The following is a 16392-nucleotide window of genomic DNA, read 5'->3' as shown; positions in this document are numbered from 1 at the left end:
GGTACAGCGTTATAGTTTTCTGCACACATACATTACAGTTACACCCTAAATGTACAGGTGTGGGGGGGGCAAAGCGAGAAGGCTCACCTTTAGCTGGAGGTCAGCTAGGAATACAGTTGAGAATTAGCCGACTGGCTAATACTGGCACATTTACAGAAATGTTGATTAATTATTAATCAAATAAATAAATCTTAGGTCTTAGCAAACATCTGACCTGTGGACCTGTCCTTTGATTGAAAGTCAGAAAGATTTATTTTTTGGAATACGTAGAAAAGAAACCGCGCACAAGAAGTCATTTTAAAAACAAATCCAAATCTAAATAGACATCAAAATAATACAATAATAATAATAGGCTACAATAACATCTACAGCGAAGGAAGGTGTAAAGTACACTTGTCAGTGTGTTTACATATTGGAAAAGTACTGGTAAGAAGAATAAATGTATTTGATCCCACCCGGTATCCGCAATCAGTGGTTGTAAATATTCTCCCCACTTCTCCACGGCTATTTACACACTCTCCCTAATACCCAATATTCATTTCAATTTAACATCCAATATTTACAAAAGAAAAGAGTAACATAAACAAGGAAAGAATACATTTCAGAAACTCTGAAACAGAAAAAAAAAATGAAATATGAAATAATATTACAATGCTATATGTAATAATAATTATGAAGCCTAACTAAAACTAAAGCCTAACCCTAGAAAAACATGTTTTTATTCATTTTTCATTGCAATTACTATTTTTAACAAACATATCTCAGTCCCTTCCCCTTTTGGGGTTTACCACTTATTGAATTTTAGATCTCCTATCCCACATTATTCCCTATGTCCCCCAGAAAACGCCCAAATGAAGGTCAACCTCCGTCTTCCTCCCTGCAACCTTTGAGCGAGAAGGTGGACATCCACCAGCTCCTGTGATGCCGCTCCACACCTGACCCCGACCTCTGTGTGTATCTCCGTACAGTAAATGAACCAAAATTGCTAACAGTGTTCTCCCCCTTTCCTGTGTGTTGTGTGTCTGTGTGTGTGTTTCACTGTCTTAGCAGAATCCCTGTTCAGCGGCATGGGGCTGGGGACGGTGGTGGGCCTGGGCCTGGGAGCGCTGCTGCTGCTCCTCGTGCTGGTGGACGTCAGCTGCTTCTTCCTGCGTCACTGTGGCCTGCTGATGTGCATCACGCGCACGCTGTGCAGCAAGAAAACAGCCACCAGCGGCAAGGGCAAAGAAATAGAAGAGGGCAAGGCCGCCTACCTGTGAGTTTTTGTTCCTATGCTTGTTTCCCCCATTGACTTTAACCTCTTAAATCAAAGGATTTGTTTTTTTTTAGTAACAGTTGGGATGTATCTGTGTTTTTCATGAGGCCATTCATGCTTGCAGAGGGAGCATCTGCTGTGGGTGTATCTGGATGCTTGTGGGTTACGTTGTGTCACTCTGGCCACTGTTTTTGCTGTATAATTGTGTGCAACAATGAACTAAAAGACCAAATTTACTCAGAGACGGCAAGACATTTGATCCAAAATGTTAGACAGGCAGCTGCAGACGGAAGAAAATGCCTCCCATATTTCTCACAAATTGAGAATTTATTGTAACAAGGATTCAATACCAATTTGTGACTCTTAAAAAAGTGTCATGAATTATTTATATATTTGTTTTTTATTCTTTTGCTAGATTAAGTTGAGTAGCTATAGCATAGTGAAACTCTTCATGTCAAGTGCAGCCTAGAATTTTCTTCAACATATTTACTGTGAATGATAAAAAGGAGACTTATTTTTACCATTTACTGTAGGTACACCTACAACAGCCGCCCAACCACCCTTTCAACCACAGTATGTCTTCGATTATGTCTTATTCACTAACATCAGTGCGTCTCATACATGTATGTGCAGTGATTTCACCTTTGGAGTATCTCGTTGCATGCGTTGTTTGTACGTGCACATTCATGACGTGCATGTGTAAAATCTCTTCGTAATGTGCTCCCATGCTCTGTGTTTGCATTTATATAAAGGATGCATGCAAATAGTCTTTTAATAATCCAACAAAAAAAGGCTCATATTAGTGCATGTATATCCAAGATGAGCAAGCACATACTTTACCTTTTTTAAATTTTATCAGACAGTGTGCAGTTACAAGCCTACCTCCATGAAATTCATAGACCAATCGATTTTCAGATTTAGTCCCTGTGTTATTTTATGCACGGTGCTAGGCATACCAAGGTTTTGCAAGATTGCACCCACAGTGTCTGATTCATTGGCCTCAGCAGTGCCATTTTTGTGTTCAAATTGTCATTGTGCCAGCCCAGTGTCTGGGATGCAGCAAGAGGGTACAAAGGAAGGTAGGAGGAGGGGGGTTTGACTTTTGCTGAGTCACTTAAGCGCAAACTGCTGGAGGGCTGAGTGACTGCCTGCCTGCCTAGACAGCATGCAGAATGGGCCCCAGCTTTATGTTAGACCTGGCACTGTAGCAGCAACTCACACAGGCATTTACAGGCTTTGTGAATAGCTGTATGTTGCTACTACAACTTCATTATGGCTATATTGTAGTTGATCATTTAGTTCAGACACATCACAAACACAAAGCACAGTCACAGGCGTACAGTACGGTGCCAACCTTCACATAAATAACAAAATGATCGTGAAAGGCAAAGGCAGTATCAGGGTAGCGCTATATTTCTTTTACAATCTCGATCTTATTATCAGAGTTTTGTCCATCATTCATTTTTGTTTATGATTTTTCTCCAGCATCTTTGTTGCTGAGATACAAACGCTTGCTTTAAAATGGAGTTCACCAGGGCATCCAGATGAGGATTGTTGTATTAGCATTGTCTTTACCGAACTAAAGGGATACAGTATTTGAGTTAGTTTTATTAGAGAAACTTTGTAAAGTGATGTGTGTGAAATCAGCGGGGGGCATCTTTAATGGTGGAGCTCTTCCACACTGCTTCTTCCTTGGGTCATCTTTGACATGGACTTTTATGTGTTGATCAATGCAATGAAAGATTACAGGTGACTATACTGTATGTGCACATTTCAGGCGCAACGGTGTCTGACATGTACCCAGACGCCCAAATACTTGCTGTTTCAATGGGGTCTCTGCATCACCAATTATATCTGATAGGAATGATGGCCATGACTGTGAAAACAAGACCCTGATTATATAGAAATTGAATTTTTGTCTGAGCTAGTGTGGCGAGAATGATGTAATAAGGTAACCACCCAAGATCTATACCCCTGAGTATAATGAGATAAAGCTTGAGATAATATAAAGACACTCCTACTGAGTTTGCAAGATGTCAATAGTGTGAGTCTGAAGATGCTGAGTGGTAATAAGTTGTAAAGACCAGCAAACCCTGCGCAGCACTATCATTGATATCAACAAGAGCATACACTGTGATAATAGCGAACAGTGAACTTTAAATTAGGATGGTGTAAAGTATCAGAGGCTGTTTGTGATGGGGGTGTATAGTGGAAGTGAGCTGAAGTGTGTGTGTGCTGTAAATCTGGAGGTGACAGGTGGTGCGGACACAGGTTTGTCGGGTCATAGACGGTCTTCGCCGCCCATTTTTTCTCACCTCCATGTGGGGCTGAAGCTTAGCAGGGAGCGGCCAGTGGCCAAGTGCCCTCTCCGCTGTGCGGTTTTAGCGAGGATGTGAGGGTGTCTTTTTCTATTATGAATCTGTCGAATTGCGCCAAGATCAGATGGGACACACTGGGCTTTGTGATTACCTCGAAAAAAAAGTTAAAAGGTGTTCGCAGTGCCCCCATCGACTTCAAAAGTCAATCTTCACTTCACCTTTTTTTTTTTTTTTTTTAAGTTCTTGACTGTGAGGTGTGAAGGCAGTCAGTGGATGGACAGATGAAAAAGACAGGCCCATCTTGATTCTAGACAGGTTAACCGAGCTGTGGTGTGTGCAGCTTACCTGACTCCATGTCAGCTGTTTATTAACCCTTTAAGACCAAAACCTAAAAGTGGGCATGAAGGAAAATTGAAATAATACATATTTAAGCAATTAAAACCCGAAAAAAAGATTCAAAATCCTTTATTAATCCCACAATGGGGAAATTCACACTGTTGCAGCACAGATTAACAAAAAAATAAATAAAGAGAATAAATAGTAAAACAGTCAAATGTATTTACAGTATACATTTTTATTGCACAGTTTATCGGACCTGGTGTGAGTGTGTGTGGGTCCTTGGAAGTGTTACTGTCTATAATTTTGGTTCTGCACCAACCTTTTTCAGCATTGTATCTATGCATTTTTCTTCAGTCTGGCCCTTCAGTCGCCTCCCAGGAGCACCTCAGGGCCAGCATCATACAAGAATTCATTCTCGACTTAAATACAGAACTACATTTGCTATTGCTGGAATAGTTCTGTGCTGATATCCAACTATCGGGTGATATAAAGTGGATGGGGAATAAAGGATGACTTCCGTTTCTGCTGCAAATTACAATTATAATCCAGTTTTTAGCCCAAACATACAAGTCTGTCCATAAATTGGCAAAATACAATACTGTGTCATGGCACAGTGACAGTTGAGGGTCGTGGTGACGTCAGTCAGTTTGGTGTTTTACTAAGACTTTAGTGATGAGAAGACAGGCTCATCGACAGACTTTTGAGTGTCCTCATACTGTGATGACTCACGGCAGGAAATATAAAACAGAATATCAAATTATAGTTTAGGCTCCTGTATCCTGCAGCGATAGGAAGACAAACAACCGTGCCAAACACAGAAGAAAAATACATACTTTGAGTTGCAATTAGATTATCTTATTTTGACATGTTTCACTTTATACAGCGCTGGATCACTTACTGCCCACTAACAATGTGCGGTATGAAAGAAATATTTTAAAAAGAAACTCAGCATGTAAACAATATAATCACAAGCTGCAGCCTTGAGGATTCATCGCTTTACTGTCTGAAAAGACTTCATCCCCGGTAGTGTCACAATCTGAAAAATTGGTCTGGTTATTGATAAGCTTTTTGTTATGAAATCAGCTTGTATATCCGTGGTGTTTGTTTTGACTTGTAGACTTATTTTGTCAAAGTTGTTACCAAGTTACCAAGAACAGGGAAGAAATTACAATTTTCTTTCTGCGGTGATAGCGCCCCCTATATAATGTACGTTTGTTACATAATTTATGTACTGTATATGAAGTTAGTTAGGTCTGGTACATAAGTGGGGCGGCCTCTAACTCACCCAGTAAGGGTGTGTGTCCCATGTAGGCTGGGTCCTGCAGCGACCCGGGTTTGAATCTGACCTGCGGCCCTTTGCTGTGTGTCATCACCCATCTCTCTCCCACTTTCTTGTCTATCCACTATAGTAAAGGGAAAAGCCCCCAAAAAATAATCTTTAAAAAAAGAAGAAAAAAGTCTGGTACATAATTTAAAAGAAGTCAACTTTTTGTTTCACATGTGACACGGACAGCTGTTTACAGGACATTACTGTACAGTAATATGAGTGGACGTGGGATCCTTTCACAGCAAGATGAGGATATTTTTAACATGTATACATTAAACATTTAGTTGTGGGATGTTGTGTTGCAGAAAATGAACTAAAAGGCATGAGGGAATTAATGAAAGGCCATGGATTGTAACTACTTTGGTCAGTCATTCATGATTGGATGGCCTACTGTAATTACTGCTTTGTGCTACATTGCATTTTATTATGCAAGCCAGAGCATTTCCCCCTTTGTCATGCTAGTAAAAAAATTACAGTGACTCTTGATTATGCAAACTTTTTTGGAGGCAAGACATTGAAATGTAGAGAGCACTTAACTTTCAAATTCTGGAGCGGCAGGCTCAGATGTCTGACATTTAATTAAGTGTGATTTTGCGGTATTTCATTTTAACTCCAGAGCAAACAAAAAGCTGCTTGTCAGGAGAAGCTAAAGGCTTTGGAGGGAGCACACCTGAATTTCCAAATGAAAAAAAGACTTACATTTGTTTGGCCTTGGAGAAGAGTTTCCTACACATTCTTCCAACCCAATTGCACTCATGAGCTGATTTCTTTACTAGGTCAGGGAACAAGGTCTCTAGTCCCCGTGTGGACAGCCAAAGTAGTGTCCATCAGCAGCTGTGTCCTTGAGACTCACTCTCAGATTCTGGATGACAGCTATGATGAAATATGCCCGCTGAAGAAAAGAATGTAAGTGTAAAGATTTAATGTAAACTAACACCTCTGCGACGTAGTGTGTTTTAGACCCCGGGCCACCTAATTTATCCAGAATTGGAGTCAGCCTTTTATGGCCTGCTGTAGATGGACTTATGCTTGAATAAGAGGGAGGAACAAGTCGCTCCTGCTGTGCTTTGGTTTCACTTAGAAGCTTACAGATTACAAACACACATCTGCATTCCCAGTCTGATATCTCCCCGGCCCAACATGAGGTGCACACAGCTGCTGGCTCTTGCAGCATTATCAAAGAGGCTTGTCAAGACCCAGTAGCATTTCTCTTTGCTTTGTGTCCCAAACAATATTTTAAATGGGACTTCTGAGGGTGTGTGTGTGTGCGTGTGCGTACATAGAGTAATTCTTGCAGACACATGAGGGTCCATTACAGTACGTAAATTCCACAGCCTGATTACCTTTGACTCAGATTATTGTGGAAAACAAACTTGTCTTATAAACCAAAGTCAGACTGTGTGTAATTTTCACGGACTATTTTGCCTTCTTTATTTGCCATCTTTTGGATCAACTGGGAGTTTACATTAGGTGTGAGACATCAGCATCACTGACCTGTCTGTGACTGTTCAAGACACACCAACTGCAACTTGCATCATGTTGTCTAAAGTCCCGCTGACAGCACAGCTGCTGAAGAGCTACAAAGTACAGCCAAGTGTGACAGTGACAAATTGCACGAGGAACAAATTTAACGGACCAAAATAGTTTTCATGTCGGCTCTAAGAGGATCATACGGGGGGTAGTATTGTTTAATCAATTATTTTATGTAAAAAGCAACATGTGAGCATGTAAGAATTGTAAGTGCCAAAGAAAATACATTTCTAGATATTTGACGTATAAAAAAAACTCCTTTCTGATTAATCCTATCCAGCTCTTGAATCCTTTCTCCGGTTAATCTGGTCCAACAGTGGCCCCAATTGCTACAGCATGATAAAATGTATTATTTAATCATCAAACGCCCTTGATAAGACAAACCAGAAACTAGTGAAAATGAATAATGTCAGTGAAGCTTTGAGACTTTGCTACAGTAGCTCTCCTCACTCTTCGCAGTGTTGTTAGCGCTGTTAGCAGACCAGCAGCAAGAGGACCCCCGTGCTCAGCTTTGACAAAAGAATCCCCCGCTAAAATCCTACAACCCTCCCTCACTCAAGGTGTAATGTTTGCCGTTTCATGCAGTGTCCGTTGTTTGTGTGTGTGTGTGTCTGTTTGTGTGTGTGTGTGTGTGTGTGTGTGTGTGTGTGTGTGCGTGTGCGTGTGTGTGCTTCTCAAAGATTCTCAAAGTTGGCTGTATTTCTGCTTCGCTTGCAGATTCTGCTGAATATTTTTTTTAACTTCAAAATATATTTACATTTGGTTGTTAGTTTTTGAATCAATAGACATTTTTGTAGTAGGCATATTGTACTTGAAATGCACTACAAAAGGTTACATGTATTCATGTATTTACCATAAATTCAGTAGCCCCACAAATAAATAATTAAAACATTTGAGCTCCTGCATAAAAATTGCTGGCACGATCTTTCAATTCTTGTATTATTATTGTATTTTATATTGTATTGTATTTCCTTATCTCGCCATAGCTCTATATGACTGAAACTGGGAACCTTAATCACTTATTATAGATATAGTTAATAAGTGAAGAACATGTGGGAGAGGTTTTGTGAATTGAACAGCTGCCTGTGGATTACACTTCCCTTAACACACCAGAGGGGGGAACATTGGACTTGGAGTGTAAAGATCACAGGGCGTCTCCTCAAGTTGGTGTGGAGTGTTTCATTTGATTAAATGGAAGTGTGTCTGTCCAGTAAAAGAGTCAAATATGACACAGCGGGCGGGGAAGTAAAGAGTGTGTTGCATTCAGGCCGCTGACGCGTCAGCAGTTACTTCCCCAGTGTGTCAACTTCTTAATGACAGACTGTTGATATGTCGGTAGAGTGACTGCATTTGTGGTTCCCTTGATTTGGTATCCACACTCGAGAGAGGAAACATCAAGCAGCAAGCCCTTCCCAAATGTTGAGAAAACCTCCCCATCTGAACATAAGTCCAATCTGGGTTTGCATGAAGCTAATGGGACATGAAATTGGCTCCACTATGCAGCAACCTTCACATCCACCAATCAACCAAAGGGGAAGCCCCTCTGGCCGATTGCAATATTCGGGCTTATTAGGTACAGCATCACGCAGGGCTACTCTTTGAAATTCATGATCTCACTAGAAAAACTCCCATGGAGTTGACGTTATGCTGATGTAAAGTGCCTTTTAAAATCGTCTATTCGCTGTTTATTTAATAAAAAAAAAATCATATTGTGAAACAGCTTTTTGGACCATCATTGGACACTGTGGCAGCATTAGGCTTTTTATTGTAGATACAAAGGCTTGCTTTATTAAAAGAATAGAGTTCCATCCCATCAGTTTAATATTACATTGTTAAAGTCAAACCCCAAATTCCACTCATGAAATAATCTATGAATAATCCAAAGACATTTGATCTCATATATTCAACTTACCCAGTTAAATACTTGGAGTTTGTTCTCAGTCGGAGCACATGAAACCTTAAAAATGCTAATTATTTTCCATTTGATAAGAGAGGGGATGGAGCAGAATCTTTGAGTCAAAAGGCATTGATGGATGGGCGGTGTAAGTGTTTTGTGCAAGGTGAGGAACGGGTCTTGAATGATTATTAGGAAATAATTATTAGGTTGGAAAAATAACGTAATAAGAAGCAAGGCAACCCTGTGAACTCAGGAAATATGTAGCCCTTAGCTAAAGTGGGCAAATACTGACAGATCATCTTAAGTCTGCTACGTCTGCTTATGACACAATCCCTCGTTCCAAATCTGTTAGAAGAATAGGAAAAACACTCTGACTGAAACACTGAATGTCAGGGACAGTGATGAGTTAAGCAGTTAAAGGCCCCAGTTCCTTATTGATTCCCTTTATTAAATCTATGCCAATCCCAACAGATGCACCATAGAAGAAAGGATTTTGAAACCTTGATGTGCAACTCAATATATTCTGCACTTTCGATGTTTATTGTTGTCTGTGCCTGTTCAAGAGTCGGAGCAAGCTTATGCTGAGGGACAAATTGCCTCGAGACGTCGGCACAGGGGCTTTATTTGCAAAATGAAACAACAAAAGATAGACAACTTTTCATTTCACGCTGGTCTGTGCATGGTTCATATTTTCACAACGAATGTGTCCCTATTGGTTTGTAAATAAGTGGTTTTTGGTTAAGCTTTGGTATTTTGGTTTAATGGCTACAGCAAATAAAATGGACTCTTTGTCGGTACATTATTTAAAATCTGTGTCCTGCAGATGCACAAATGCATCAAAACGTTACAACTGTGAAAATATAGCATGCAAACAGCAACGGTCATAGCAGAGATGGAAGATTTGTATAGCATTTTTAAATATCTACTGCCAATTAGGGACATTTTTTTAATGTCCAAATAAAGTAGTACATCATAACAAACTCTAATATAGAAAGAAATTTACACTTTTTAAGTCACATTATGTCACTCTAGGATTCTACTCAGACTTTTACCCAGTCTCTGTATTACATGCCGTTGTTTTGTGCCGAATGCAGATAAAAGTTCTCATACATCATATCGCTGGAAACACACCCAGGTTAGATTTTCATCTTGTGGTCTCATTATCATAAAGATAAAGCTGTGATGTCCTTTTACTGAATTACTTGAAACTAGAAATTTGGAGGTTGAGAGGAACACGCGTGTCTGAGAAGAGGCGGTAAGCCAATCAAATGGCTCATGCTTAGTAACAGCGATGTACATATTTTATCTCTCTTTTCTTCTTCTTTTTACCTGGAACTGAATTTACAGAAAGCAAATGGGAGATGTGCCAGCTCTGAGGTCATGTTGTTCAGATCGACACAGGCAGAAAAATGACAGCACAGGACTGAAGAGGCATGAACAAAAACAAGACCAGTGAGCAACCAGGGCTGACGGGACAAAGGAAGGCCGCTGATGATGTTCTGAATGTGACATTTTGATAAAATGTTTAAATTCTCTAGTAATAATCATGCTAATAGCCTAAAATAATAATAGCCTCTGGTTTAAAATGCAGTCTTTTTGGGCCGTCTGGGTACCTAAGAGTCCAATCAGTACTCTTGGGACTTCTGGGGCAACCTGGGATTTGTATCTCCCCGTGTGGTTAGGTTTAGGCTGAAAAAAACACTTTGGATAAGGTTATGGAAAGATTTGTTTAAATATTGACAGTAAACACGACCCTAGCTGGTGCTTACAGTCGGAGTCGCGTTCCCCTACAATCTGTCTTTCCACTGAGAATGCAGCAAAGTGTCTGTCAAGTCACATATAGTCGAAACTATTACAAATAGCGCCGCGCAAAGCCGACCTGTATCGATGTGGTGTCCAAATAGGTCAAAGTGAAGCATGAATACGAGTAATCGGTTTCTTTCTTCTGTGTGCAGCCCTGTGAGGCTTTTATATTTAATATCCCTGCTTCCCTTTCATTTCAATTAAACTCAGCTGTATCAGTCCCGATGGGGTCAACTCAATTCATGCAACAAAATGTCTAAAAGGTGATTACTGGTGGGCTCTAAAGCAAGAATTGCACAGTTTGTGGAGAAAATCATTAAGCCCACACACTCTCATGGCAGTTATTCAGTTCTTATTTCAGTAGCATTTAGCGTTTTTGCCTGCTTCATACAAACACATCCTCCAGGTGGTCACTCTCGAGTCTATGTGTGTTCACATTAATTGTATGTGTGCTTCGAATTCCTGTAATTACCCAGCAGTGAAATGTGCAAGTCTCAAAATTTCTGTGTTTTACTTCTTTTCTTTTCTTTGTTTTCGCCGCAGGAAACTACCGCTGAAGGAAGAAAATGGAAAAGAGTCTCTCAAGCCGGATACAATTGAAATCAAAGTGCACAGTGACAACAGCATCCACACAAAGCCCGACGACAGCAAAGCGTAAAACGGGTCGGTCGCCTTCCCCACCAAAAGAACATTCGGATCACGAGACCAAAACCCAGAGAAACTACAACACTGGAAAATAGTGGAGTAAAATCCCATATCTGTTTATAACAATGCCCCAGTGACAGGCATGTGTAAATACAAATAATAAGGAGAAAATAGAAAGAGAGAAAGGGTCAACCTTTTGGACACCCTGAGTGATAAATGTATCATGGTCTTAAAAACATGGCATCAGTGGAAGGCTCTTGTTGATCAATGATTGTTTTTCTGATCATAACTACAACACTTTATTGATCATGCTTTTGTTTTACAGCCCACATCAGACTTTCATGCAGTAAAATGGTGATAAACAAGCCCCCACTATGTCTTCTTACACAAAGCTGGTATGCTAGTGTGCCCCGCCAATGCTCTTGTATTTTTTATTTTTATTTTTTGAGCAAACGCATGGGCCGACCCTGGATATCACAATTATTTAAATCCAATCTGCTGTTTCCATGCCTGAGTGTTTCACTACAGCAACCTTTTTATGCCTTTTAATAGCCGAGCTAGGTGCCTGGCTAATGTTAGGCAAATGCTGAGCCATTGTGTCAAAGGCCAGACGACTTCAGTGACAAAAGGTCTTTATGAGATTTTGAGGTTTCATTACTTCGGTTCGCAGTAACATTTCAAGGATGAAAAATTGTATCAACCAGGACCGGGTCATTAATTACTAAGGAATTTGGATGATATTCAATGAATAATACTTACTGAAGGGCTATTGTGTACTTTGTGTTGCAAGAAAACAAAAAATGACAAAAAGAAAGTTGCAGTCTGTGAAGTAATGTGCATCGATGCCATTGTTAGCAAAACCTTTTATATTAACACTGAACATTGTTGATGATCTTTGACGTTCTCATTCTCCCACAATTTGTGCATAAGTAGGTTTTATTCATCTGTTTACAAACTGAATTTACGGTTCAGTACACTGTACCTGTGCCAGAGGTTAACGCCACTGTGCGCTTTGGTATGCAGCTTGAGTAATGAAAAAAACGTATGTGTTTAAAGGCCACAAAAGCCCTGAATGGTGTCATGTAATTGTTGCAATGTGAATGGTAGGACTCAAGGCATGGGAACAAAGGAGTCTGACAAGAAATAAATCAACATGAGTGTCATGTACTGTATGTTTCTGATTATAAACGTTTATTTCTTCATTCCTGTCTTGGATCTGACTCAGATGCATTTTCTGTTTCCTAGTCTGATCGCTATTCTCTCTGGTGTTGTCATGTGTTGTACATAGGTGAAAAAAAAAAGAATATTTTACAGAGCTTTTATGTAAATATACCCCAAAGGATGTCTTTTTTCAAAATGCAACAGGCTTGGCTTTTTTTGTGAACGCTCCTCAGATGAAAAGCTTATTTTCATTTTCATTTTTTCTTCCTCTGTTGTGTTTTGGTCCAAAGTTCAGTGATGGTGTAATATTGCTTTTTCTTGTCATTTGCTTTCCCTTAAGAAAATCCATGCCCTAAGGCTATTATATGTTATTTCAATGGAGACAGTAATTACGGCATTAGTGTGCCTTCTCTTCTTTTTTTCCTCCCCCTTTGTGGCCCAATGCAGCTGCAGCAGTCTAAACCTTCAAAATGAATTTTGATTATTCTGCTTTTCGCCACAGAATGTGTTAGAAGATTGAGTTTTATTGTGGTGCTGTGAACTCTGGGAAATGTAGTTTAAGAATCGTGGATTGTAGTCGACGACACTGGACAGAAACAGACATGTAGAACTACCAGATGTGACTAGATGTCATGTTTCGTGCGTGCAGATGTGCGTGCGTGCGCATGTAGGAGTGAATCCACTTGTCAACATGAATCAGGTTGCATGTATGACTGTTGAATGTATCTGCACGTACTCTAAGTAAATCTGTGTATGTTTGAGTATGTGTGCCCATTAAGATTTTTCACAATAAGTCTCCCAATATTAAATAATAACCCTAAATTTACAGAGTCAATATCTTACTATTCTGGCATTAATGTTATATTAATTATTTTTTTAAAGAAATTATCTATTTGTTAATTTATCTATTTATATTGGGGAAAAAAGTGTATTATAGAGTATACTTTTCAGTTCCATGATGCATCGGGCAGCTCTTCAAGTCACATACAGTAGGTTGTGATGACCACGTGCCAAGTATGAATGTCTGTGCTGTGAGCGTTCCTCTGTGAGTCGGCGAGAGCTCCCCCCGTGAGTTTCAGCGTGCGCTCTGATAGGTAAAACCTGATTATGTAGTTCTCGACAGTGATTCATTCGCCAGGCTGCAGCACTCCACGCATGTGTCTGCGAGCACCCGCCACTATTCCCTCTCAGACTCCATTTGTTTTTATCTCAGACCTCATAGCACTGGCTTTGTTTTCTCCCAGCGAGCCCTTGTACCTGCATATCTGAAATGGATGGTCCTGCCATGGAGTGGTTCCGCTGCCTGTTACGATGACTGTAAATATGGGAGCACAGTGCCTGGAGGCTATACGATTTGTACATGTTCTTTTGTATTTGATATGACTCTAAATACCGACCCACCCTTACCTTCTTATCCTCTACTCCCCCCCCCCCCCCCTTGTCCATTTCTCTCTGTCTCCTCCACCTTTGCCTTGGTCCTTTTTCTGTAGGGGGTAAAGCAGGTGTGTTTGAGCTCAGTGTACAGTGTGTGTCCTCTTTGTCCCCCTGCTCCCCCCCCCCCCCCGTGTCCCCTTGGACTGTCCCTGCTGAGTGTCTTTGTGCAGGAGGTGGGAACTATTGATGTCTCTCTGTACGTACCTGTGGAACACTTGTGACTCCTGTCATTTGCCGCTGTAAATAAACACATGTCCTGGTAGAAGAGAGTGAGACGTTGCAATTCATTGTTTTATTTTTTACCTTCTCACTGCCTCTCCAGCGCATAATGTGGGTGTGCAAAAGGATTATACATGTATTGTTGAGATTTAGCTCCGATCGCAGGTAATTATTTTACATATTTCACACATTTTTACGTTTTATTGTTGATGCTTTATCAACAAAGGAGATGATTTATTTAGCAGGAAAAGTCCCATTGAGGTACAACATCTCTGCTGGCGGGAAGTCCTGGTCAACACAGCAAAACAAACAGTTTCACATAAGTACTTTAATATTATTATGCAGTAAATAAAAAAAAAATTCATAAAGTTAGATAAAATGATTGATACTGTCATGTCTGTAGAGTAAATGTAAAATTGCTGAACCCAGCAGTCAGCTAGCTTAGCTTAGCATATAGACTGGATGAATGACTACATGAATGATTGATACTAAATCTTGGAGGGATACTGTAGTTTGTAACTCCTATAATTATTCTTTCATGGCTGGTTATGAATCATAAACAATTGTTGGGGTATGAACTTCTTGAAGACAAGAGAAAACACTGGTATTGCCCTTTAAAGCTAATTTTTGAATTTTAGGACTTTTTTGGTTTTAAATAACTTTGAAATGTAATTTAATTTTAGGTTTCAGGCAATACATGTCTACTAATAAGCCCCAAGCTCATTTCATTAATGTGACAGTAAAATAAAAATTGTGCGAGAGATTAAATGGATTTAAAATGAGTAGTAGGAGCATTAACCAAAAATGTGAAGGTAATGTAACACCGATCACCACCGCGGGGAGAAAAGATAGTAGTGGATACTAAAACTGGGTGAACGTTTTCTTCTGATCCTTGTCATTGTAACGGGCTATGCTACAGTCTGCTGGAACTGTGAGATAAAAGCAGACTTCTCCACAAAAAAACGACTTTAATAGCTTTTAATTTTTTCGCCGTTGAAGTTGGCAGAGCGCATTTTTCTGGAGGACCAAGACCTATTCCGGTCAAGGTCATTCCTAGACCTCCATTAGGCCTACCCGCCTTTTAAATGGTAACTGTGATGCATCTAATTCTGGCCTCCGTTCCTTGAAACAGTAGAAGTGCTTTAATGATAAAAAAAAAAACCAGAGACTGAGAAGCTCTGCTCAAAGGAGGAATTAAAAACAATTGTGAATAGCATGGAGGAGCCACAGTGTTCCTTACAAAGCTGCCCCCTCTTCAGCACTCATTTGAAGTCAGCAGATAACGTTTCTCAGTCGTCTCCCTCCCACGAGAGAGAGAGAGAGAGAGAGAGAGAGAGGGAGGGAAGCTGTGGGCTGCCTGTTGGATCCTGACTGCAAGGGCCACTGTTAACAAGGGGAACAAACTTCAACTTCGTCTCCCACAGTGAGTCAAAGGAAGTCTGCACATCAAACACTGAGTCTCATTTGGATAAAGAGATGCAGAAAGGAGCGAAATTGGCCGCTCTTGGGGGTAGTGAGTCGGGGAGGCAATGGTTGGGGATGAGTTGAACAATCGCAGGAAGAGTAGGGAAGACACTGAAGTTAGTGAAGGGTAGCCTGACAGGTGATTATTTTCTCCCCACACAGGAAGTTAGACAAATGGAAGAAGTGCTGGGCCACACACACAAACGCACACATAAGCAAAAATTGTGTTTTAGCCCATTAAATGCCGCTGGGAAGTCGCACACCATATGAATAGATAGCGCAGTAAGCCTTTAGGTAATTTTTCCCCCCTAATCTTTCCGTTTGCAGAGACTCCCATGATACTGTACGCTGACAGCACCTTAATCCCAACTAGAAGAGAAGTTTGGGAAGTGAGGGGAAGAAAAATCCCCCCGCCATTGCTGAAGTTTTCTTTCCTATAAACATGCATGCACTCAAATGCCTCCTGTCAGATGCTTGCACGCAGAACACAAATGCATTTTGAAAACTTTGCCTACTTGCGAGGAAGTGGAGCGTCCCCAAACTCTTAGCCTCATGGACAAATCAGGCAGGGAGCTTTTTTTGGCAGGTACCACTCTCCACTTCCTTAATCTGCTTGATTTCAGACTCTCCCAGCAGAGGGAAGAAGAAAGTGTTGTGTGTGTGTGTCTGGTGTGAGAGAGACAATTGGATAGATCTGTCATTGCAGAAAAGTTGCGCCTTTTGAAAATGTCACCTCAGTTACACTTGTGACCACGGCCAGCAGCCAAAGCATGATTTCTTAGAGTTTTTGTGTAAAGTTTGCAGAGGTGTCCCTAACAAAGACACTGCTCCATAGCGGTAGAAGTAGTCAAATCCTCCACTGGGTACCTTTTAAGAAGGAGGATCATGAGCTTCAATTCACCATTCTGCTGCAATCCTTGCCAAAAAATCCTCTTTAAAAAAAAAATCACTTTGACCTTATATACGCTCCTCATAGCACACTTACTTTTTCAAATGAAGA

General features: G+C 40.5%; 1 protein-coding gene across 1 annotated transcript in view; it reads left to right on the top strand.

Moving 5' to 3' along the window:
• The window catches only part of ncam2 (neural cell adhesion molecule 2), a 369830-nt gene extending 355848 nt beyond the window's left edge, over positions 1-13982 (top strand). Inside the window, 2 exon segments of the mRNA XM_032506714.1 lie at positions 1048-1255; positions 11013-13982. Coding sequence (XP_032362605.1) covers positions 1048-1255; positions 11013-11127 — 323 coding nt within the window. The 3' untranslated portion in view covers positions 11128-13982.
• Positions 13983-16392: the final 2410 nt, after the last annotated feature.

This window comes from Etheostoma spectabile, chromosome 24 (genome assembly GCF_008692095.1).
Source record: "Etheostoma spectabile isolate EspeVRDwgs_2016 chromosome 24, UIUC_Espe_1.0, whole genome shotgun sequence".
Lineage (NCBI taxonomy): Eukaryota > Metazoa > Chordata > Actinopteri > Perciformes > Percidae > Etheostoma > Etheostoma spectabile.
The sequence above is the reverse complement of the archived record's forward strand: the minus strand, read 5'-3'. Positions and strand labels throughout refer to the sequence as shown.